Source organism: Musa acuminata, chromosome BXJ2-9 (genome assembly GCF_036884655.1).
Source record: "Musa acuminata AAA Group cultivar baxijiao chromosome BXJ2-9, Cavendish_Baxijiao_AAA, whole genome shotgun sequence".
Classification (NCBI taxonomy): domain Eukaryota; kingdom Viridiplantae; phylum Streptophyta; class Magnoliopsida; order Zingiberales; family Musaceae; genus Musa; species Musa acuminata.
The window spans coordinates 1,163,081-1,190,171 of record NC_088346.1 but is presented as its reverse complement, the minus strand read 5'-3'; the positions used below and the strand labels follow the sequence as shown (position 1 = coordinate 1,190,171).

The 27,091-nt window shown below is 36.3% G+C and overlaps 2 protein-coding genes across 2 annotated transcripts; both read left to right on the top strand.

Moving 5' to 3' along the window:
- Positions 1–5,579: 5,579 nt before the first annotated feature.
- LOC135583843 (ER lumen protein-retaining receptor) lies at positions 5,580–11,883 on the top strand. Its single transcript, XM_065124038.1, has 6 exons — positions 5,580–5,807; positions 8,078–8,343; positions 8,541–8,656; positions 11,206–11,279; positions 11,360–11,423; positions 11,517–11,883. Exons 1-6 carry the CDS (start codon positions 5,717–5,719, stop codon positions 11,551–11,553), a joined length of 648 nt encoding a protein of 215 aa, XP_064980110.1. The 5' UTR covers positions 5,580–5,716; the 3' UTR covers positions 11,554–11,883.
- A 922-nt stretch (positions 11,884–12,805) lies between these two features.
- On the top strand, positions 12,806–27,055 carry LOC135622301 (ubiquitin carboxyl-terminal hydrolase 5-like). Its single transcript, XM_065124036.1, has 13 exons — positions 12,806–13,143; positions 15,963–16,220; positions 16,557–16,701; positions 16,894–16,953; positions 17,022–17,117; positions 17,401–17,820; positions 20,519–20,659; positions 20,743–20,913; positions 23,869–24,126; positions 24,234–24,379; positions 24,738–25,298; positions 25,775–26,048; positions 26,604–27,055. Exons 1-13 carry the CDS (start codon positions 13,019–13,021, stop codon positions 26,784–26,786), a joined length of 2,838 nt encoding a protein of 945 aa, XP_064980108.1. The 5' UTR covers positions 12,806–13,018; the 3' UTR covers positions 26,787–27,055.
- The last annotated feature ends 36 nt before the right edge of the window (positions 27,056–27,091 follow it).

The following is a 27,091-nucleotide window of genomic DNA, read 5'->3' as shown; positions in this document are numbered from 1 at the left end:
TGGAGAGACATTAATATCATCATTGGTGGACCTATCTCGAGGGGAGACAATTCATCGAGTTGTAAGGCTTAGAGATAACTTTCAAGGAGGAAGAGATAGAATACCTTGACTCGAATCATGATAATACCTTGATAGTTTCTATATGGAAGATCAATGCTCGAGTGAAGATGGTCATAATTGACATAAGTAACTCTACTAATATTCTCTACTTTAATGCTTTCCAAAAACTCAAGCTGTCAACTAACAACTTTATCCTTATGACTTCTTTGCCGACAAAGTTCATTAGTGACTCTATCTCTTCTCTCGGGACTATGAACCTATACATCACATTCGAAAAAAAGGCTTACTCTAAAATAATATTGGCTAAATTCATAGTGGCGGATGTCCCCTCAACATACTTAACGATCATAGGTTGACATATATTGAATAAACTAAGGAAGGTGGTGTCAATTTACCATATAGTGATGAAGTTTCCGATGAAAACCGACATTTGAGAGCTGAGAAGCAATCCAAGAGAGTCGTGCTAGTGCTACCTAATATTGGTCTCCCTATTAAAGAGGGCCCGACCTAAGGTGCACCTATGGACCCCTAACACTTTGCCAAGTTCATCTTATGTCCTGAGTCGATGGAGTCACGGATTGAAGCACCCCATAGACAAGACCTAATGCTTTGAAAAGTTGAAGTCAACGACCCAACTAGATCTTGGGGTAAGCTAACGCCAAATTAGAAATGGTCATATTAAGCCATCGAGGTTGTCCAAAACAGAACCTATTGCCTCGGGATAACAAAAGAGGTGGTGCCTCCAAAGATATGACACATTGCAAACTTAAAAGAGGTTCTACTCCTAGGGCATCCGTTGGGGCTAGGTTAGGATGACTATGCCCCGAGCGTCAAGTCTTTGTCTACCATATCTTTGGTGACAATTGTGATATATATATATATATATATATATATATATATATATATATATATATATATATATATATATATATATATATACACACACACATACATACAAGGTATAGGTGTCGTAAGTTGAGGAAAAAATTATTTTATTACTTGAAAAGACTACACCAACTTGGTCGGGCCTCTACGTTTAAAATGAGATATTAATCTACCGAAGTAGAGACTAGTTGCTGGACAAGCCGACGATGCAATAAGAAAAAGACACAATAACTAAGACGTGTAGGTAGACTCAATGACTTAATAAGGACCAACACCTCATAAGACAAGACAAGGATCACTTCTTCCTAAAACCTTGTAACTTGCTCGATGAGCTCAGAATCGTAGACCCTCATCAAACCCAATTCTCGATGAGGCATCACTCAGTCTCTTCTAGTTACATCACCAGCATGACTCCTCGAGCCTTTGCCTCAGCGACAAGCATTGAGTCTCCTTTTTCCTTTTCAGCGCTCCATCTCCTCATGGAAATTATCGATCATAAGGGATTATTGATAAATAACGACATCTCATATGCGATCAAGAAGAACCATGATGTAATAGTGATGTTGTAAGTTAAAGACAAAGAGGCATCTCAGATAGTGCAAAAGTGATCAATATGTAAAGATCACGTTAGAAAGTGCAAAAGTCATTGATGTGTGAAGATCACCTCAAAAAGAGCAAAAAAATCCGTCACGATGGGAGGCACAAGACAAATTGTGCCCTAGGCATGTGACTAGAGAAAACTCGATCAGTATAATAAGAAACTCATCATGATGGGAAGTACAAGATAAAATATGCCCGAGGCGCATGAGTCAGGAAAATTTGACCCACGTAAGAAAAAATATAATGACAGGAGGCATAAAACATAATATGTCTGAGCTATGTGAGTCAGGATGAGAGACACAATATAAAATATACTTGTCATGATGAGAGACATAAGATAAAATATACCTAGGGCACGTGAATCGAAAAAACTTGGCACATATAATAAGAAACCCACCACAACCGGAGGCACAAAACAAAATATGCCCGAGGCATGTAAGTCGAGAAAACTCAACCTACATAATATGAAACTCATCATGGCGGGAGGTATAAGACATGTGTTTAAGGTGGATGAGTCGGAAAAACTCGATCCGTAAGAAGAAACTCATCACGTTAGGAGGCACAAGATAAAATGTGCCAGAAACACATAAGTTAGGAGAACCCGACCAACATAATAAGAAACCTGTCACAGTAGGAGGCAAAAGATAACATATGCCCGAGGTATATGAGTTTGAAAAGCATGGCCCGCGTAATAAGAAACCCACAACGATATGAGGCATACGACAAAATATGCTTAAGGTGCATAAGTTAAGAAAACCTAACCCACATAAAACAAGTATGCCATGGCAGGAGGCACAAGATAAAATGTGACCAAAGTATGAGTTAGGAAAACGTGAACTGTGTAATAAAAAACCTACAATGATAGAAGGCATAGGATAAAATGTGCTCGAGTCACATAAGTTGAGAAAACCTAATCTTCATAAGAAGAAATTTATCACGATGAAAGGCACAAGGCGAGATGTGTCCAGGGCACATAAGTTAGCAAAACCTAACCTGCATGAGAGTAAGCCCTCTATGGCAGGAGACACAAGGGAAAGAATGCCCGAAACATGGAGGTAGAGTATCGATCCCTCCTTTACTTGAGGTCGGTAGGTTATTGCCCAACGTGTCCCATCATCATAGAGGCCTATAAATTTGAAAAAAAGAAAAGAAAAGATGTATACGAGCACCTCTGGCAGAAACGAGGCCTCCACATAATAAAAAAAGAGTGCATACCCATCTTTGCCCAAGGCGGGGAGGTCGGGAAATCTAACCTCCACCTTACATCGAGGCATGAAGGTCCAAAAGCCCGACCCCCAACTTCATCAAAGATCGGGAGGTCGGGAAACCTGACCCCTGCCTTCATTGAGGTAGGGAGATCGGGAAACCCAACCCCCGCTTCACCGAGGCATAGAGGTCGAGAAGCCTGACCCTCGTCATTGCTCGAGGTGGGGAGGTCGGGAAACCCAACTCCTGCCTTTACCGAGGAAGGGAGATTGGGAAAGTTGACCCCCATCTTTGCCAAGGTGTGGAGGTCAGAAAACTTGACCCCTGCCTTTGCTCGAGGCATGAAGGTTAGGAAGCCCGACTCCCACCTTCATCTGAGGCGTAAAAGGTTGGGAAGCTCAACCCCTACGTTTGTCAAGACGTGGAAGTCGGGAAGAGAAGGGGAGGTCGGTAAACCCGACCTCATCCAACCAATGTGTGTCCCTCAACGATACGAGGGGCAAGTCGATGATAGATCGCCATCAATAATGCTAGAGGGAGGCGATCCCGAATAGACGTATCAGACGAACTCGTGTCGGATGATACGAGAGGCACAATGGACTAGACATGTCAAACGATCCCATGTCAAACGAACTAGACATGCTGGACGATCCCATGTCAAACGAACTAGACATATCAGATGATCCCATGTCAAACGAACTAGACATGCCATCAAATCAATAATGGATCGAAGAGGAATAAGCTTGACGTTCCAAATGAACTCAACATCACACTTTGGACCCTTCTCACGAGAGCCTCGAAGCACACTTGGGGGTGGGGGGGGGGGGGGGGGGGGGGGGGGCGGGGAGCAAATAATAGGGAGTACTCCATTAGCTAGTCGTCAATTAACATATAACCGCCACATGGTATTCAAGGTGAAATGAGAAGACGGAGGTCACCCTCCACCCATCTACCCACATGGGCTAATGTCCACGATTTGTGGTTATAGGTTGCCTCCCTTTGTCACCCACATGGACAAGAGCTCAAGGGGAGGCTATTGGATGCAGTTAAAAGTTGCCTTATCGTAAAATATTTCATGAAATATTCTATCATTTTGTGATCATGTATAAAAGCTCATCCTCAACACAATAAAGAAGGGATTATTTTTTTGACAATTCGTGCTCATACTCATATATTTCAAGCTATCAACTTGGTATCAGATGGATTATGTTAGAAAATTTTTTTTGACCTCAGTTTTCATGCAGATGACATATCGGGAGCTCAAAGGGGATATATTGAATTGACTAAGACGTCAATAATTTCTTCATACATTTTGGATTCATCTTGAAAAAGTAAAACTGCGTAGAATCATCTATAGTGTATAATTCCTCTCGAGACTCCCGTCATCATCTATAGGTTGCCTCCCTTTGTCACCCACATGGACAAGAGCTCAAGGGGAGGCTATTGGATGCAGTTAAAAGTTGCCTTATCGTAAAATATTTCATGAAATATTCTATCATTTTGTGATCATGTATAAAAGCTCATCCTCAACACAATAAAGAAGGGATTATTTTTTTGACAATTCGTGCTCATACTCATATATTTCAAGCTATCAACTTGGTATCAGATGGATTATGTTAGAAAATTTTTTTTGACCTCAGTTTTCATGCAGATGACATATCGGGAGCTCAAAGGGGATATATTGAATTGACTAAGACGTCAATAATTTCTTCATACATTTTGGATTCATCTTGAAAAAGTAAAACTGCGTAGAATCATCTATAGTGTATAATTCCTCTCGAGACTCCCGTCAACAAAGATAAATGAAAAATTATTAAATTATATTAAAAAAGAGATAACGACTTTATTAGATTGATAACTACGTTTAATCTCATATGTAGTAAAGAGTAACGGCTTTACAAACACGAGTCACTCTTTATTCTTAGAGGCAGCTTTTGGGATCCCCCCAACTATAATTGGATTTCTATATTAATATGAAAAGTTTAGATGATCGGTTATAAGTAAATAATAGAGAGTACTCCATCAGCTAATCGTCAACTAACACATAACCGCGACATGGTATCCAAGGTAAAATGAGAAGACGGAGGTCACCCTCCACCCATCTGCCCACGTGGGCATTGTACACGATATGTGGTTATAGACTGCCTCCCTTTGTCGCCCACATAGATAAGAGCCCAAGGGGAGGCTATTGGATGCAGTTAAAAGTTGCCTTATCGTAAAATATTTCATAAAATATTCTATCATTTTGTTATCACGTATAAAAGCTCATCCTCAATACAATAAAGAAGGGATTATTTTTTTTTACAATTCGTGTTCATACCCATATATCTCAGGCTATTAAATTGGTATCAGATAGATTATGTTAGAAAATTTTTTTTGACCTCGGTTTTCATGCAGATGATATATCGGGAGCTTGAAGGGGATACATTAAATTGATTAAGACGTCAATAATTTCTTCATACATTTTTTATTTATCTTGAAAAAGTAAATCTACGTAGAGTCATTTATAGTGTATAATTCCTCGGAGTCTTCCATCAACAAAGATAAATAAAAAATTATTAAATTATGTTAAAAAAGGGTAACGACTTTATTAGATTGATAACTACTTTTAATCTCATATCTAGTAAAGAGTAATGACTTTACAAACAATCCCCTAACTATACTTTGAATTTCTATATTAATAAAAGTTTAGATGGTCAGTTATATAATTTGTCATTTAAGAAAAGATTGGGAGGTATATGAAAAACACAAATCTTGAGGTCTTTCATCGAAAATTGTCCTATAATTGTTTATTATTATTTATTATTTATTATTTTTACGTTTCACTCTCTTCCCATCGGGGCTCAGTTACGAAAGCAAAAGGGAGGAGAGGGGAGCGGCAGCGAGGGACCGGAGCGCCCATCTCCGAGTAGATCCCGTAGAGCGGAGAACGCACGGCTCGGATCCCGCCAACCGGTCGCCGGAAATGAACATCTTCAGGTTAGCGGGCGACATGACGCATCTCATGAGCGTCCTTGTCCTCCTCCTCAAGATCCACACCATCAAATCATGTGCCGGCAAGTCCCTACTCTTCTTCTTCTTATTCTTCTTCTCTGGTTTCTCTTGGAGTCTGGTTTGAATTGTTAGCTTTAGGATTTTCTGCTGAAAGGAAATTCCCTGGAAGCATTTTGCGAGTTCTTGCCAGAATGGAGAGCAGATCAGGGATGACTTTGGTGTTAGGTTAGGGATCTGTAATTGGGTTTCACCATGAAGCCGAAGGGTTATTGGATGCTTATAGTAAAATTGACCACAACGCATGCGTCAATCTGCATATCCAGATGTGAAGATAATGCATTCTCCACCTTTAGGGTTAATCTTTTGGCTGATCTTCTCGATTGTAAAGTGCGAAGATTGCGAAGACCGAAACTTGGTGCTAGCTATTACTTTATAGTGTTCTTGATATGGCGTTTCTTCTCGTTCTTGCTTCCTATCAAAATTTCAAACATACTAGTGTAAGCCGATATATTACCATGAGTTGGCTGAGTATAGTCCCTAGGGCTCAAGAAGCTTGGTATAGGTAATGAGGGGAGATTTCTTGTCAATCACCAATAAGCATTATCATTAGTCCTACGATGTGATAAGGGAAACACTCATTTGCAATGATCTCCGACCATGTTGACGTGTTCTTTTCATGCTTGCAAACAGTGCTTTGAGCTAACAAAATATGGATAAAAATTAAGAAGGATCTAGAAATTCTGTAGCTACTAGAAAAAGGTGCTACGATCGATGCCTGTTGCCTGTCTATCTCCAACTAAAATAAGCTAATATACTATAAAGCCACTTCAGAGTCATCCAATCAAGTTAGGAAAAGAGGGGATTAGTCATGCTCTGTTGGTGTCATAGTTGTGTTAGGTAGATATATTCTATTGTTAAATGATTATCTTATGTATTTTCGTCATTATTTATAATTGAGGTTTTAGGGAATCTCTAGAGTCCATTTTTCAGTCTCTTTGATATTCAAGTCCTAATGTGATATAATATTAGGTCAGGTTAGTTGTTTAGTTATTTGGGATCATATTTGAAGAGTTGTAGAGGTCTCTTTTTATGGGTTCTGGATAGTGATCAGATGATAAGAAAAAAATCTTTCTCACATGGTCTTTTTGATGGTTACATTTATAAGCCATTGGAAGCTCTTGAGACATGATTATGAGACTTGTTTAGTTTTCCTTGGACAATAAAAAAATATATCTTTTGGATATTTTCTCTCTCACTCACCGTTGAAGATCTTTTTTCATCCTTAAATTGGATGGTAGCTTGCTAGGAGGGCCATATTCTATTAAAAGATGGAAAAGAAAGGGAAGGTGGGAGCAAGCATAATGCTCTTTCCCCTCCACCTGGTGGCTCTAGTGCTGTATATAACTTTTTTTCTTTCTTTTTCTCTCTAAATATTTTGATGGTCATTATAGCCTGTGACTATATTTTAATTGACTAGCTGTATCATCATGGATGACATACATATACTATACAGAGTTTATCATGTTTTAAGATCATCCTGTGATTGTCTTACAAAACATATTAACCGTTTCCCACTGACATTGTTAAATTATATGCAGTGGGGATGATATGTGATAAACTTTTGCTTGTTGTATTCCTAATGTGCTTTACCTCCCTGTGTTCCTAGTTTATGGTATCTCTTGATGCATATATATCGTTATGATTTGTGGAGTTTCATAGCTGACCTACTTTCTGTCATTAGAGCCCAACGCGAGGTGTACAATAAGTTTCTCTGAAGGCTAAGTATCATTTCTTTTATTCCTCACTTTGTTTCCTTGTCATATATTTTGCTATATGTGTCATCTAGCAGATTATAGCTTTTTTCAGAACTACATGTTTAAGCATTTGCAATTTTGTACTTCTCTTAAAAGGTCATAGCCATAAATGCATCTTTGGGTGTTGATTTGATAATCTATTATCTTTCAGCTAATAAAGATATCCATCTTTCCTTTTCATTTAATCTAATTCAAGTTTGACCCATTTTTTCTCCAACTTCAATAGTTCAATTATCAATAATATATTCTGGTTGTTTACTTAATATAATACAAAACATCATGATTTTCTTTCATGCAAGTTATTTACAACCGAGTGTCTAGTATTACTATATTATAAAAGTTTTATTTGTACTCATGAAATAAATCTCAAACCTGACATCCATTATGTATCTAATTCTTGTTTGGATCTTAATTTTGTCTTTTCTGGTATTTCAAATTCTTTGCATCTCTTTGCATTATGTTAAATTGGCTATATTGTATGCTTATAATTAACATAGTTCATGTCATTCCTCTCACAGGTATTTCTCTGAAGACCCAAGAGCTTTATGCTCTTGTTTTTGCCACTCGGTACTTGGATATTTTTACTGATTTTATCTCAGTTTATAATACAATTATGAAGCTTATTTTCTTGGGGAGCTCTTTCTCAATTGTTTGGTACATGAGACGACACAAACTTGTCCGTAGATCTTATGACAAGGAACAAGACACTTTTCGGCATTTTTTCCTTGTATTACCATGTCTACTTTTGGCCCTAGTTATGAATGAAAAGTTCACATTTAAGGAGGTAAGTTCATCTGTTTGATAGGATTATTTTATATTTTTTTTAAAAATTGCAATCAACAAGACTTGCAGATTTATGTTGTAATTAGAATGTCATTATGGCTTGAACAGATTCTGTTTGGAATTATTCATGGAATTTGTCTCTTCTGTAACTTGATGCTTCTGCTCTATTTGTCCTGCAAATTTATTTTTACATGACAGGTTATGTGGGCATTCTCCTTATATTTGGAAGCTGTTGCAATACTTCCTCAACTGGTATTGCTGCAAAGGACAAAAAATATAGACAACTTGACTGGTCAATATGTCTTTCTCCTAGGGTAAGCATCCATCCCAGATCTTTAGTTTTTGACTTGAGTTGATAGTTTCCTTGTATTTACAGCCGACCTTATTGCTCTGTTTTCCATTTTAGAAATAATGTCCATGGATATGGAATTTATGTACCTAGAAGATAAGTATCTAACTAATTGCTTCATGATGCTGCTTTGCCACGATTCAATGGATATGAAGTGATTTCATCATAAAAGCCTAACTTGGTTATGTGAACTATTTTTCAAATAAAAGAACAATTTTGTAGGCCACTTACACTTATTTGAAATTTCTTATTAATTGTGGAGATTGTGATTAGATAAAATTTTGAAACTTTGGTTGTTGGTTAAAAGTTGTTGATTTCTGCTTATGCTAACATAAATTTATGAAAAGTATGAGATTTCTCTTGATGTAATAAATTACTTTTCAGTAGCCTGCTAGTATGATTGGTCAATCTCTAATAGTCTAGCCATTTCCTTGACATTCTTGACTTTGCAAGCTTGCATAACTATATAATTGGTTTAATCCTGATGTACGTCTTTGATATCCGAGGATAACATGAAGATGATTGAATACATATTTGAGAAGAAAAGATATTTACTTTATCTGTAAGCCTAAATACTTCCTTAGAACATATATCATTATTATCAATATTCTAAAAGAAATTAACTGAAAATATTATTTTCATAAAATGTTAATTAAAAATTATGCGTGGATAAGGTGGGAGAGACCTGTAGGTAGTGTGGCATGGGAAAAATGGTGGAAGTGACTAGAGCAAACAGCAGCAGTGTAAAGTGCTTGAGAAAGAAAAGTTAGAGGGGACTCTTGAGGGAGAAGAAAAGAGGAACTAGCCTCATTTAGAGGCAGGGTTATAATCCTGATAAGCATTCTGCTTATTACACGACTACCTATTTCTTTGAATTTAATTTTTGAATCCAAATTGTAAAGGTACATCTGTACATGAATCTATATCTCATGATTAGGGAGCCCCAATTCTCCAATGTCATACATTCATTGTGATTGACATGCAAACATGAAAGAGGTTCAGGAATTGTGGTTTCATGTGAAGAGCAGACTTGGACTTCTCAGTCGGTCTCTATTGGGTCTATCCACAGGAAAATGCCTCCTTCCCTATTAAGGAAAAAAGAGAACAATGGGATCGGTTTCCAACAAATCAGGCTAGACTTGTCACAGGCAGATACCTTAATTCAATGTGGTAATGGCCAGTTCCTCATCAGCATGAGACATGCCAATTCATCTGAGTCACTATAAAGTATAAATGGTAGCCAGCAGACCCGGAGATCCTGACTCCAAATCAGAAAAAATATATTCATAATACATCAGAATCTGGGCCAACTTTGATGTATCTATGCTGTCAATCTATATCTCATATCCAATTTGACTTGGAGAACATGAGAAATCTCACTGACATGGTGTCCACATACAGGCTTGGCACATTGTAGTATCATTCATACAGTTCTGACAAATGACAAGTATGGGCTTTTTTACTGGGTTCATTTAAATAAGACTGAGTTTATAGGTTTTGTTCATGTGGCAGAACCCAGTTGATATGCAGCTTTTATGTGTTTCTAAGTGACTGCAAAATAATGAAATTCATGTAACAATGTACTACAATCACATGGTCTCATTACAATTTTCTAGTGCCTTTTGTTTTAAAGAGAGTTTATTTTTTCCTGTCACAGGTGCATTTTTGTGTAAGTTGTCATCAGATATTATTGCATTGCTCTCAACTTCAACTTTGTAGATAATGCATTTTTTTCTCTTTTCTTAGACTTCCTACGATGAGTTTCAGTATGGTTATCAATATCTTAATTTTTTGAATTGTCTCTCCTTATCATGCTCTCTTGGCATACTCTCCATGACTTGCGATACAAATTAGTTCAAGTTTCTTCTCATTCATTTCATGGTTTCCATTTGCGCTTCAGGAAATGGATTATAAAATGTTCTTACAATTGAACATCCAAAACATTTTCCTGCTGATTTTTCTCAACTTCTTTGCAAACTGAAACATATTTCTGAAGACAAGATATTTCCTAGTATGGATAAATCATTCAGAAATTCTTAATTATGTCAGAAAGGTCAAGTCATAATGCTGACCCCACTATTTCTGCACATAAAGTATCAGGGACCAAATCTTCTATTGAAGCAATAACATTGTTGATTATAATTTTTGTAGTGAATAGAGGACAAGCTTTGGAGCCATGGTAAGACCACTCTATTATGATATGATGATGAAGGATTGAGTTATAAAAACATCATGATTAAAGTTGCATATATTGACCTTTAATAGAATCTCACGTTGCCCATTCGGCTGCTCTTTTTTGAACTTTTCATAGTGAATACTTCAAACATGCATTGTATCGTCATATGATGATAGTTGTTCTTATATATTGTTGATTGGCTTTTATATGCTATTACCATATTATGTTCCACATACTGAAGATTTTTCTTAAATTAAGTGTTTCCTCATTTTGTAAGTTGAACTTGGGATATTTAATTGAACTTTCAAAGTTGCTGAGCACAATCTCTTATGGTGCAGGGCATATAGAGCATTTTACATTTTTAACTGGATTTACCGCTACTTCACTGAGCCTCACTATGTTCATTGGATAAGTAAGAATTCCCATCTTTTCTAAGAATTCAACTTTATCTTATAACTTTTAGTCTCATTTTGCCTTGTTTTCGTTCCACAGCATGGATATCTGGACTGGTGCAGACACTGCTTTATGCTGATTTCTTCTACTACTACTTCAATAGGTAAGCGTTGGTAATGTCTTAAAAACTCTGCTACAATTCTGCAAAACGATAGATTTTTTTTCCGTAACATGATGAGTTCGATATCATTCACAGTTGGAAGAACAATGTCAAGCTCCATCTACCAGCATAAATCTGTCTTTCAAGGTCAGCTCTCGTAGGATACAGCCATCACGTGTGAAGAATTCTCATCCGTACGCTCACCATTATGAAGCCCATCTGCTTGTTTGGGTGCTTTAAGCATGTCAGGCATTTATGAATATGTAAGAATATCCGATCCCATATATGGGGAATGTAGAACTATGTTCAATTCAAGGTATGTGTTCTTTTTATATTCCAATTCAACTGTGCTAGAAGTCAGATCTGAGGTTCCTTATCTGTTTGCGAAGATAACCTGAACTTTCTTTGCAATTTATTGTATTAAAAATCATAATATTGGGAATATTTGATGGTCTATTATTTATTTCCGGTTCTGATTTTTAAAGACTGTCAAAGTCTTATTTGAGAAAGACAAGTTTGACATCTTGATCCTTTCTCAAAGTCTTTATCTGTTAAAAAGCTTAGTTCAAATATTTTTTGTTCAGTATAAATACCAAGTAATTCTTATCAGATCTTTGAATCGAAGAGTTGTTGAGGCACCACAACTCTGCAACCTAACAGTTCTCCCAATCACAGTTGATACCGTGCGTGCAAATTTGTTCTGAATTTAAACTCCAACAATTACATAGATCCTTGAATTCATAGCCAGATTTGATGTAGATGCCTATATTTCTACAGAAATATGGTGTAAATCCGACTAAGATGTACTCGAATTTGTTTCTAATGATGAATATATTTGGATAATCCAATAAATCAGGATTCTACTTATGTACTTATATATTTTTAATTCGATTAAAGAATATCTAAATTCTATTTAATATGTCAGATAAACACAAATATCCAAAACAAACCCTTTCTAGTCACTGAAAAGGTTTTTATTTGGCCTCACAATTCCTTTTGCTCCGTAGCTTGAATGAAGCGATTAATGTCACATTTCCATCTTCGTGTGATAGGGATATTGCAACAACAACAACAGCAATAAAATCATAATTTTTTATTATTTAAAATTAATTATAAAAAAATATTATTATTATTATTATTATTATTATTATTATTATTATTATTATTATTATTATTATTATTATTATTGAGATTGGTAAGAAGTTTAAGTTCAGAATACTTAAATTTTATTTATAATTTATATTACTTTTTTTTTTTTAGATTTTCGTATTATTAATATGAATTATGATTGTCAGCATGATGGAATGTTACGATCTGCCTAAACGTTAAATTGCGTGATCCCAAGTCAAACACAAACCCCAAGGTTAAAATTGTAAGACAATACTTGGCTCGCCATCTAACTCACCGGAGCATGAACAAGATCCCAAACCAAGCCTTTATGTTGCTGGCCGAGTGACCAAAAGACGACGGCAGCCGTGCCCTCTGTTGTTTTGGTCGCGTCTGCCCCTTTTCTTTTCCCTGCTTCCCCGTTTTAGCCCCGAGTGACCAGAGGCCGTAGAGCTCGCTCTCGCCGGGGGCCGCCGCCGGAGGAGAAGTAGATGGAAGCCTCCGGTTCCGCGATGGAGCTCAGTCCTGAGGAAGAGAGAATCCTCATCAGAGACATCACCATCGCCGCCGAATCCCTCGCCAAGGAGGGCGACACCTTCTTCCTCATCAGCCAAAGGTCAAAGATCCGTTTTTTTTTGTATTATTTTCCCAAAATTTTATAGATTTGGAGATGATTTCAGTGCATCATGGTTTGAACCCGCGGTATAATGACCGGAAATGTTTTTGATTTCCTCTTTCACCTAAGCGGTTAAAGATTTTTTTTTTCTTTTTAGGTTTTCGGATAAAAGAACGGACATTCTTGAGTTGTTCGAATTTGAATATTTTTACTCTGTATTGAGGCTGGAGGACTTTAACGGATTAGTGAGCATTTCTCTGCATTTTGTTAGATAAAGTTAATCTACCTTACTTTTGTTTTTTCACCTATGAGGGTTTTATGAATCCATTTCCCTTTGGTCTTACAGTGCATTGCGATTTCTTTCTACACTTTTGATTCTTCTGTTGTTATCATTGGTTTCTTTTTTGTTATCCTTCTTTTTCTTCTTAACTGCTTTCAACATCTCGTGTACACGCCTGGATAATTAAAATAATATTTAGTGATTTGTATATTGTTGAAATATTTGACGCGCTAATAATGGGGATTTTAATAGTGGCAAAATATGGAGATCATAGAGCAAGTTGGAGATGATCAAGGCATACAATTCTTGTCGATGTCCAACTTGTCATTGAAGGTTGCAGGTCTTAAAAAAAAATAAACATAAGTATTCTGAAGTAGTTGTTCTGATCTCATGGTCTATAGATGATTAGCTATCACGACGTTTGACTACTATGGCTTCCGGTAGGTGTTTGAGAATAATTTCTACCACATATATAATGTTTAGCACTAAATGTTGACTCTATTGCTTCCGGTGATGGTTTCTAAGCCAATAAAAGAGGAAAATGTAATGTCTTAAACAGAGCCTTATGCACTTGCAACAAATGATTGTTGGTCATTCCTTGACAAGATATATTCATTGGTAGAAAATGGAAGAGAATTACCAAAGGAAAAGATGTAGCAGCAGGTAAAGGGCAGACTCCACAAGCACTATGAGTGAAACCTGCTTATGCTACGTAATAGAAATACTTTTCAACGGGAAGCATCGGTCTGTGGAACCTCACATCATGGTCAACTTTGAAGTATTGGTGAAGCAAAAGAAGAACTATTTGTGTAGTAATTTAGAAAATGGGGTTACCCTTCTTAAAAACCTCTCCCCTACATCCTCCACCGGATCAAAAGTTTTGACAAGCGTCTGTTCAGGTGTGTGAGAATGGTGGAGAATAATTTCTGGAAACATACATGTTAAGTGTTTTAAGAAAAAAGAACATGCATGTTAAGTGTTTAGATTGTAAAGAAAGGAAGGATAATATTATTTCTTTCTCTATTTTGTGTTTGGGCTTAGTCTTAATTGATGCACATATGAAACTAATTCAGAAAGAAGGATTGGAGAAAGTTTTCATTTCTTGAGACAAAAGAACCCTAGGTCCAAAACTCACGCTTAAGATGTTGAGACAGTTTCATATCATAACTTAAAGTTTAGTATGAGGAATATGCATTTGGATAGCAGTCAATCTCATTGAATATGCATTGGAATATGTTGAGACACTAATATCTGGCTAGCATCTTTTCCTGGAAAACAGTTGAGCATTCTTTTCAACCTCAATCTCATTCGACACAGCTGACAGCCTGACACTATATAAATGGTTTACCTTTTACATTTTTCTTGAACCAATATCACCCACCTGATCTAAATCGATTTTTTTGCCTCCGAATTCATTTCCCCATGCTTTTTTTGAAAATCTGTACATGGAAAACAAACGAGATTCATTTTCTTTGGGATTATGACAGAAAGAAGTAACCTCTGTTTCAGAGGATTGTTCTGTGTTTTTAATTTCTGCCTATGAGACAACTATAACAAAAGAGCATGTCTAAAGAATCATGAAATCATGTCTCACAATTTGTGCTAGTATACCCCTACATTGCTGGATTTTGAGTTCTGATCTCCTTCCAGACATCACTGATGCAGATTTTTTATTATTCATTAACCAATCATATCATTTCATAATTTCAAATTCCAAACTTCTAATCTGATGCATAGTTTGTTAATTTTAGTCTTAGCAATAACAGTACCCTAGTTCAATTTTGATTAATGCTCTTGACTGTTATCATATGGCTACTAGTAAAGGAGGTTTTGCTGGAAAATTGTAGGTTAGGATGGGTTGTTAGTTTGTGTTTTTAGTGTTTTCTTGGTCTTTCTCATGTCCAGTGAATTCAATGACACTCGGCATTATCTCTGTCATATTTGTATAGAAGTGTTCTTCTTGTCAATAAAGTGTTCACTAATTTAGCATTATGTTTCTCAATATGTCATGTATTGATATTTTTTCTTGGGAGTTCCGACATCATGGTATGTATTATATGGTTTTTAATATATAGTGATGTATTAGCTTGTAAGTTTCTCTTAATATAATTCCATTCCATCTATTGGGAGCATGCTAGATGTGCTTTAGTTGGCCTTCTTACATTGATAAGGACATGTCTCACAAAGGAACTACAAAGTGACATAAAAAATTCATCAAGTAGTTGCCTTTTTGTTTACAATATATTATGACTAGAAAACCTAATGAGAAATAAAATTGTGAATAAAAAAAAAATCACTTTTCTCTGTTTGCATGAGATATAGAACATTAGAACTTTTGTTTTCTTTCAGTCCAAGCATCACCGAGATGGCTGGAAATTTGTGAACCTAATGGTCCACAATTGCAGATGCTTACTTTACCCATAAACTTGGTGGCAGAATCAAATATCCAAAGGATTTTTCTTCCTAATTATAACATACCATAGGATATCATGCACATGATTTTGTATGTTTCTAACCCAAGGATACTTTGTTTATATAGGTGGTGGCAGCAATGGCTTGATTATGTTAACCAAGATATGACTAGCAGCTCAGTTAATGTCTCATCTTCATATGGTGCTCATCATCATGACTCAGCTTCTTCAAGTGCTAAGAGACCTTCAGCTATTGACAATTCTGATTTAATATATGATGCAACATCTAAAGGATCAAATGTTGAAATTGAACTTCATGACACTCTAGTAGAAGGACGTGATTATATATTGCTTCCTCAACAAATTTGGGAAAAGTTGCATGGCTGGTAACTCTTATTCCAGTATCTAATTTTAAATTTTGATTGATTGCTTATCTCATCAAGTGTAGATTTCCTTCAACAAATTTCTCTTATGCGTGTGCAACTAATAAGTGATAGTTGATATGTTCCTTTTACTTTCAATAGATTGAATAATATATTTTAGATTTCTTTCATGGTTGCAAAGGCTAAATTGGGATTATTGTTTCATAAATTTGATGTTGAACTTTGCATCCTAGTTAGTCTATAAAATATCTCTGAAAACATGGACATGGGAAATTATTAAATCAGAAAGTCCTCTTGGAGAACCATATGTTCTGTTAATTTAATTTGCTGCGTTTCCAGGTATGGAGGTGGTCCAACACTGCCACGGAAAGCCATAAATACAGGTTTATCTCAGACTGATTTGGCCATAGAAGTCTATCCCCTACGTCTTCGGTTAACTTTAATGCCAAAAGGAGAGAGAGCAATAATTAGGATAAGCAAGAAGGTTTGTTCTATGAGTTATATTCTATTACTTAATCAGCCATTCTATTACTTTAGGTTGTACATGCGTCATGAACAATAAAAACTTAATTTTACTTGTAATCCCTTAGATAAGATACTTTTATTTGTTTAAATGTGTCATTACAAATGCTTTTATTGTGTCATACACATATAATAATTTGTTTAACTTTTGCAGGAAACTGTTGGTGAACTTCATAAAAAGGCTTGTGAGGTTTTTGATTTAATTGTAGACCAAGTAAGAGGTTATTGACTTACACATTCTGTTCATGTAACTGCTTGATATTAATTTTCCCCATATTTCAGGTTTGTATCTGGGACTATTATGGTGAACAGAAACATGCTTTGATGGACAACATGGATAAAACTCTTGATGATGCAAATATACAGATGGACCAGGATGTAGGTCTTTGACCACTTTTTCTAGTCCTCTAGTCTTGGAAAACTTCTAATTTGCCTTCGAACTTGTATTCTTATTTAGGAAATTAAGAATGATTTATGTGCTTGGTCGATGTCATTCTTATGGTATTCTGTAATTCTAAATTGTGATGATCTAAATTTTTAGTTGGCTTGTTTAACATGAAGATTAACCTGCTTAAGGTTTTGCTTACTATTTAAGCACCATCTATATAAAAATTCATTTGCATTATGATGCTAATTATAGTAGAATATTGTTTCTGCACAGATTTTGGTGGAGGTTTTCACTGATGGAAATGGTACTGCTGATGGTGGATGCACGATTCCTCTACAGGAAAATGGATACACTGAGAAATATTCAACTTCTGTCATTGTGGAGCCTTCTCAATCAAGTTTATCAGCTGCTGATGGCTTGTCCACAAACAATTATGCTTCGAGAAGCTGCAGTTCGGAGTTCTCACAAAGCCAATATTTGGCTTCCCCAAGTAATGACTTGGATAATTTGCATGGAACAAACAACATTAATACCAGAACAGCTCCTTTGGGTCTTACAGGGCTGTTGAATCTTGGAAATACTTGCTTTATGAACAGTGCAATACAATGCCTTGTCCATACACCAGAATTTGCGAGATACTTCCGTGAAGATTACAGGCAAGAAATAAATTGGCAGAACCCTTTAGGCATGGTTGTAAGTATCTGTCTCAACATTTATTATATGGTGTTTATAATGTCAGAATATAGCTTCAAGAACTTTAAGCCTCTGTTTGAATAAAACAATCACTGATGATAAATATTAATATTGTTTTTCAGTAGTATATTGTTTTGTTATTCCAGCTTGTGCTTAATTTTCTCATGCACTTTGTAATTTATATAGCAGTAGTTTCCATGTTTGTTACTGATTCTTATAAGAATTTAACTTGTGTTCACTAAAATACCTTAAGTTTAATGATAGTATGAATCACTTGCTTGAAAATTTCCTCTGATGAGAATTTGATCAGAACAAAGGAAGGACTTATGATTATGATTTAGTCTGTCAAAGTTTGCATAATTCAGGATTTTGTGGCTTGCCTTTGTCGAGGTTCACAAGCACTGAGGCATAATTTACATGCATGCATCATCAGCGTCCAGCCCCATATGTCTAAAGGGCACACCTCTATATGTTAATGATATTAGCAATTTTGTCTTCATCACTACAACAATATTTATGTGACAAAAGGAATTAAACATTATTGTGAAAGGGATAAAAAAATTTGTTAGTTGAGAATGACAGGACCAATCGTAAAGAAGTTTATAACGCATTGAGCTTCGTTCCATCTCGGAAGTGGGAGAAGACTCGAGTTGGTCCATAAGGGTTAGATGGATATGCTATCATTAATTCGGTTTTAAGCATTTTGGGGAACATGATTCTATATTTGTCAAGCTAATGGGTCAACTATTCCATCAAGTCAGATTGTGATAAATAGTATTAGAAATGATATAGTACTAAGCCTGATGAGGTGCCTAAGAAAGTACTATCCATGGACAAGGTTAAATGCACATCACGACATGTAGCTACCATTGGTTAGACTTCACAGGTGCCATGTTAGGGTTTGGTCCTCCTGATGAGGACATTAAACATAAAGTAAAGAAAATTGTAACACCTCAATTTTGATCCCATATCATAAATGGAAGAAGATTTGAGTTGGAATATAAGGCCTTGATGAGTGTTCATTTTCAGCCATGTGGTTTCTAAGCCTATTAAATTAATTGATCAATTATCCCATCTAGCCAGGTCGTTATCTAGTTTTTCTTTTCGTTGAGAAGGTGAAGAGTTTGGATGAACGGATTTCACATCATCAGTTTGTCATTTCTCGTTTACTCCTTCCATTATTTCCAATCCCCTTTGCTATTGTTGCTTTCTCCTTTTTGTTGGGTTTCTCTTCCTCCTGTTCTATGCTTTCGTTATTGCATTTGCAAGTAGTACAATAGTTGGGTTATTGAGCCAAAACTCTGTTTTCTTAGAATATCTGATTACTTGATTTATTTCATCTTAATATCATCTTTCATTGCTATCTTGTTAAGTTTGCTTTGCTTCACTAAAGCATGTGTCTTGGCCTTGTGTTTAGGTTCTAAGAGACTTCAGCCTCATAACTTTGCTTACGATTGCCTTTGGGTTCTGCATGGTTATTTTACATTTTGTTTACCTTATCTAGCATGTTCAGTGACATGGACAGAAAATGAAGCCATGTACTTTTGCCACTTCTTCGATGTATTTGAATCGCATCTTATTATGTGATTGGCATAATAAAGTAGGAAAATGTACCCTACACTTCTAGCCTGCATTCAGCATGGATATGCACTAAATACTTCAAAGTTGCTGTCCATGCATATTTAATTTATGGCTATTCTCCCTTGTCCAAGTTCCTTAATTTCTTAAAGATGCTACTGTTAGATATATTGAAAACTCAAGTCCACTGTTAAACCTGTTGGCTCATTGTTGATACCCATATAAGTGTATGTCACAGAAAAGTTTCCAATAGTTCAAAATGGTCTAATATTCTCTTGACCTTTTAAGAATATTTGGTGGAGTTAATGCCATATAATCACTGACATTATTGGTCTTTGCATAGTTATTTCTTATGGATTGATTTTATTTAATAAAACACTACAATAAATTTCCGACACAACTCATATGGCAATGCTTGTATTTTTTTCTTTCTATAGGTCATATCTGCATTCCTTCATCAAAAAGATCACATTCATATTGATATGTTCCTAAAACTAATTTTATTTATATACTTGCCTGTAACTTTAAGGGCTTGGTATGTTGTAGTAGTTGCCCACTACTTGCTTTATGGTAATAGACTTGCTTAAAAGCTTAGGAGTATTCTTATGCAACATCTACATTAAGCTGATCATGAGATGGCTACAAGTATCTGAAGTTTATGAACAGCAAATTTCCAAAAGTATAATATATTTTGAAGTACAAATTTTCTGATCTGCATTAAGCATTGTCTTCAAACAGTTACTAAATGCGGTCTCCCCTTAATGCCCTTTTGGATTTTGTGCAAGGTTGCATGATTTATGCTAGGTAGTTTACTGTATACTGGCTTGTCAAATTTTGTGCTAACTTCTATGCATGTTCTTATCATCTAAGTTTGCACAACCTATGTAATTATGATATGTACCATGCATCCATCCTCGGGCAAAGTGTCTTGACATGCACCTAAATCTTATGAACATCAGCTTTATTTTTCATTTGCAACTGGAAAAATGTTGATTTCATGATGTAGAAATCCAAAAAAGTTGAATCTGTATGCAATTGATATTCTGAGTTTTGCTAATAATGTGGTCTGGACATTGATTTATAATGTTGGATGTACTAAATTACAGTGGTAGTCATGCAGGGTGAGCTTGCTTTAGCTTTTGGGGAGTTACTAAGAAAACTTTGGGCCCCTGGGCGTACTCCTGTTTCCCCTCGACCATTTAAAACAAAACTTGCTCGTTTTGCACCCCAATTCAGTGGAAATAATCAACATGACTCTCAGGTGTTACCGTTGTTTAAACTATTTCGACTCAACTTGGTAAATGTAGATTCCTATGATGCAACTCTATACTCATTTTCATTTAGGAACTTTTGGCATTTTTGTTGGATGGACTTCATGAGGACCTGAATCGTGTGAAGCATAAACCTTATATTAAATCCAAGGATACAGATGGACGACCAGATGAAGAGGTCGCTGATGAGTATTGGGCAAACCACATTGCTCGAAATGATTCTATCATTGTTGACGTATGCCAGGTAGATTTTGCAAGAACTCAAATGAAAATTTGATACATTATGATAATATAAATTTGATGCACTGCCTAACACTTGCTTCTTCTTTTCAGTATTCTTAGATATCTTTAGCATAATGATGACAATCAGATGTGACTATGTAGCTCTATGAATTGCATTTCTTTCATTTTAGTTTCTTATACTTGATCTTTGAACTACTTATGTGCGCTCAACCTTTAACAAGTTTGGCATTGTTGTGGTGCTCAATGCATTATCCAGATTTCAAACAAACAACAGGGTATACCATGTCAGTATGGGAATTTATGTAATAATCTTTTTGTTCTTGGGAAGGAGACCAAGGTGCTGAAATGGTCTCACATTCCTAGGGTTTCAAGTTTTGTTGCCCACAAGCTTGCTAACAAGGCAAGGATCGGAGGGCATTCTTACTGGTTAGATGCCACCACTGATTTTTGTAGCTTGGCTAATCTTCTGAATTCATGATCTTTAATTTTCTTTAAAAAAAAAAAAGTTTGGCATTGTTGACTCTTTTGTATGTTAGATCTGATTTTCCACAAATAACATTTCTGAAATTAGAAAAGGAACATAACAAAATTATAGCTTTGTTGTTGTTGTATAAAAGGAATATAACATAATGGGTTTCATCATAGAATTGACCAATTGGTATGTTAAGTGTTCTTTTTTGGGGATTTGGAGGTGTTGAGGGTAGCCCACAAGACCCATCTCATTGCGCAGCCGCTTCAATGTTAGGTATCTTAAAGTTTAGCACAAGTGGATGGCCCTTCGGAGTTCGGACCACAAAGTTAGACTCGACCTAGCTTGTACCTGCAGGACAAACTCATAGTCCTTATGCAAAGTTAGACTCGACCTAGCTTGTACCTGCAGGAAAACCATTTGGTGCTTGGCAAAAGAATGCTTGGTTCTTCCCGTAGGCCCTCAACCCATAGTCCTTATGCAAGCCTACAACACCCTCTACATTGGGCCGTCAGCCTATAGCCTATATGCTGGGCATGTGTCAGTTTCCAAGCCTATCCACAAGATATTACATGATAACCTCTGCAAGCATCCTCACCAACTATTATGCTGGAACAAGACATGGATGACTTGTGTGAGGGGTCGGCATCCTGCCCTAGGATTTCTTGATCATGATTCGCCTTATTCGTCCGTACTGGTATACCGATCGACCATCGGTATGTTATGTACCAACATACTGACACATGATATAGTGGGGTATACCCACAAATTGGTATGCACCGCTCATACCGATTCCCTATTGGACCGGTACATACCGCCCATATCGGGCGGTATGCCATGGTATGGTGAACCTTGCTCTTGATCATGTATGATCGGGGTCACGAGTGGAATCATCACCTTTTAGCTGCCTGACATCCTTGCCACCTGAATGATACCTTCCACTATTGATGGCTCAGAGTTCTCCCTCGAACAACCTTACTCAAGGAGGCCCTTCCTTTGACTGAGGAATGCATGCATCGACACTCAAAGCTGTTACTTTGTGTTGCTGTCTTGCTTCCCATGTCTTCTTGTAGTAAGCCCCAGGTTTCGGATGGAGACCATCTTATGCTGTTTGGCTGTGTTTGCTGGTAAGAAGATTGGTTTTCTCCATTGATGCCTGGTAGTTTATATTATATAATAGAAATTGTTGACATCAATTTTGTCAAATAGGGGCACCTAGGTTGCTTCAATGAATTTGGCCACCTAATTTAAACTGATTTAAATTCTTCAGCTTGACATGTTTGGCTAAATATATTCTTGACTTCAGAGACAATAACTCTAAAGTCCCTTTCTGTTAGCCTTTTGTAGACTTCTAGTGATAGCTTCTTTTGGATACAACAACAACAATGCTATTTTGAAAATTCTTGGTATTTGAACTTTTAATTTGGACTAATATAAGGATTATTTAGTTTTAAATGACTGATCAGCTTCAACTTTACTTGAGAAAATATGGTAATACTTAGTATTGATTGTGTTTGTAATTAAAAAATTGAAAAATCATACCACCTAAATTTATAAGGCGGTCTGCCTAAACACCTAGGTGATGCTAGGCATCGAGGACTGTGCTTCCTATGGAACTCCTGATTGCTTGACAACCTTGTGTGGCCAAGGAATCGATGACTTATTACCAACAGGGTTAGTTACTCTACCACTTTGTAATGGTTATGCTTTTAGTGAACCAACAGGTTGGGGGAAAAAAGTACTACATGTATGCCTGAGGCCATTAGTAGCCTTTAACAAAAAACTAGAGCATTAAAAGGGCATTAATGATTATGCTTTTCCTGTAGCATTAAGTTAATATTGACTGAAAAAAAGACCATTCAGTATATTACTTGTGATGTTTTTGTGAATGTAAATTAGGGAATGTCCTTCCCCATTTAAAATATTCCAAGAGTTCAAACTAATAATACGAAGTCAACACCATTCCTTTATGCTAAGGTTCAAAATTTTCCCCATGTTAAACGTCTTTCATAATTAGGACATCTGTCAAATTTATCCAACAGAGTTAGATCTATAAACAAACAGCCTGACACTGAAAACTTCTTTAGATCCAGTTTTATCTAACATTATTTTAGGACTTAGAAGGCAGTATTAGAAGAATTATATTAGCATTTTCAAGGGATCGTTTGTTATTTTCCTGTTTTAATGTTGCTAAACAAAAACCTCATGGTGCTATCAGAAAATACTGGAATCTTGTTTTACTTTATACATGCAGCCAAAGTAGCCTAAATTTACTGCATTAGTGGTTTGATGGTAGAGTTTGGCATTAAAATATATAAAAGAACAAGTGAGCCATGTCAACATAATTATTAAGATAACAGAAAAAGGGAACCTTCCCACAATGCATGGAAATACTTGTTTGGATAAGAAAAATCTTTGTTTTCATTTTTCTTTGCTGTTACACAATCAAACTTCATTTTCTGTGGCTAATTACTGTAAATTTGACAGGGGCAATACAAATCCACTCTGGTCTGTCCTGTTTGTGGAAAAGTTTCTGTGACTTTTGATCCATTTATGTACCTCTCGTTGCCTTTACAATCTGCTTCCACTCGGACTATGACTGTCATGGTTTTCACTAGTGATGGTAGTGCTCTTCCAACAACTTGTACTGTAAATGTACCAAAGCATGGTCGGTGCCGGGACTTAATCCAAGCTTTAAGCAATGCTTGCTCCTTAAAGAATGGGGAGAAACTTCTACTTGCCGAGGTTTGTGGAACTATACTTTTATGAGATATGCAGTTGTCAAGGCATTCAACCATTGGAGTAATATTCTAGTGTCTAATGCATAAATTTTAATTGAATCAATTTCACAGATACGTGGCCACATGATCAATCAACTTCTGGAAGATCCTCTAACGCTGCTATCAACCATCAAAGATGATGATCGCCTTGTAGCTTATAAGATCCTAAATGTTGTGAAGAACACTATTTATCTTCAGTTTGTACATCGTCGTGAAGTGTAAGTATTCTTCAGATCAGTATCACTTGTCTGCATATAAGGCTCAATATCAATAAATGAAGTTACATAATATAAATTATGGTATGGGTTCTTACTCATATTTGTAGTGGAAAATGTTGTTTAATTATCTAATTTATCTTTTTTATCCAGTCTCGCGACACATTTTGTAGAGTATACTCCTCGATCCTTGCTATTTATATTCATTTTATATTTTACAAACCTTGTAGGCCCTTGGTTTTTGGCTATTTCTGCTATTGTCAGTCTTTAGTCATGCTACCCTTTTGATTTTGCTATATCATTAGCTATACCAGATTTACTTTTTCACTCGGCTGTTCCAATCACATATTATATCTCACAGGGGACCTGGAAATATCAACAGCTCAGTGGCCTGGGAATTCTACGGAATACCTTTGCTTGCATCAATCTCACGAGATGAAATTGTGACAGGTGCTGCTATACAAGAGATACTTCAGATAATGCTTGCCCCTATGCTAGGAAGTGAGGAATTACAGCCTTTAAGCATGTCAGGTTCCAGCATGAATGCAGCATCACACAATCATCAAGACACAGCCAATAAAGCATGCTTAGATTCTGATGAGAGTCAGCTGAAGGATCAAGAACTGAACTGTAAATCAGAATCAAGCCACAAAATGCACCTTCAATTGGTTGATGAAAATAATGCACAGGTTGACTTGTCATCGGTAGAAAATCCTATTATGATGCCTGGGTCATCAATAGTTTTGTTTATTAACTGGTCAAAAAAGGATCTCAAGAAGTATGATACACATCACTTTGAGAATCATCCAGAAGTGTTCAAGTATGTCCCTGCACCAAAGAGGACTCGTGGTGAACCTCTCTCACTATATGCATGTTTGGATGCTTTCTTGAGAGAAGAACCACTAGTGCCTGAAGATATGTGGTTAGTATAATTTCTTGTTGCTTGGTTAAAAGTAAATGTTTCTTCAGAGATTCTATTGTTCCAGTTGAAAGTATCCAAGGCATTGTTTCACAAGTTAATGAGATAATATTTAGCTTCATAGGGTTAATGCAGATGCTTTATGGAGAATAATGAGACATTTTGCTTAATGTTATATTTTAAATAGATGATATTTACTGCTATCCATAAAGATAAACTGAAACTCTCAGCAATTATCTGTAGACTTCATACTTTCTATTTATTTTTGTTTTGCTTCCATATTTTGTGGATGTCAAATCATCTGCACTTCTTGGCCACTAGTTATTTTGGGATAGTTTAGTACATAATTGACACCTCAAAGCAAGCATATGTTTTCGTTTTCTGTGAAAAAAACAATGGTAGTTCCCATGCACTTTTCTCTTTTTTGACACCTTTGTTGCTTCCAATCTCAGTAACTCCGAAATGTGGTTATCCTGTAGGTACTGCCCAAGGTGCAAGGAGCAACGACAAGCCAGCAAAAAGTTGGACCTCTGGAGGCTTCCTGAGGTTTTGGTTATTCATCTGAAAAGGTTCTCCTTCAGCCGGTCGACAAAGCATAAGCTGGAAACTTTTGTTAATTTCCCCATTCATGACCTCGATTTGACGAATTATGTGGCACACAAGAAAGGCTCTCAGCGCCAGATATATGAACTTTATGCCTTAAGTAACCACTATGGCAGCATGGCGAGCGGGCATTACACTGCACACATAAAGGTGAGTTTTCACTGACTGTATATTGTATGCTATATCCAGTTTTTGGAATAATTGAGCATGTTGATGAATGTGGATCATCCTTGAATGGTTTCTATCAAAAATTGAGCAACTAATTTGTTGACACGTATAAAAGCATGAATGCAATGATGGGGTTACCTGGTTTGGTATTGATGTGCCATGTTCGCAGCGTGTCATGCCTTGGAATGTCATAGTATGTTGGAATGGAGATGACTTAGCATAAATTGATCCAACCAAATGGATGTACACCTCTACACTGCCTTCTCATTGTAAATAGTGTAATTATAGTATTCCTTCCTCAAGTTGCATTATTTCGTACATAAAGTTCTATTGGCTTGTAATTATCTTAGTTATGCAACTAGATGTAGTTTGTGATTGAAACATGCTTGTATCACAAGAGCAAATGGATTTTTTATTGAAATCACAATGTTTATAATTGTTACTGCCACTATTTGGTTGTAGCTTCCGTTCCTCTCTAGCGAGTTAAATAATGAAGGCTAACAATTATTTTCATTATAATTTTCTTCTTTTTTGCAGCTTCTAGATGAAAATAGATGGTACAATTTTGATGATAGCCATATTTCACCTATCAATGAGGAGGATGTGAAATCTGCTGCAGCCTATGTGCTCTTCTATAGGAGAACTAAAGGAGAAGATGCATCAACAAGCATTGGTGCTGAATCATATGCAAACAAAAATCACAGTTTAAGCAGAAGATGATTTTGGCTGCTACGGGTTATGTGCTACCGCATGCATGCTTCCACAGTGAAGAGCAGATAGTAGGTAGCAAATATGCGACAGAGTCGTCATGTATGATTATTCAAGACTTATGTTTCATTGATATCTTTATGATGCTCCAGCCTCAGGACTTTTCGGAGGATTATGCTCTATAATTTTTGTACATGCGCTTTATGTAGTTCACCAAAAATGAACCACTTTGCGACGGTGTAACTCAGAAGTTAAATGGGAAAAAAATCAGTTTACCTTAACATCAGTGTGTGGCGTGATATGAGCTTTCTTGCTGT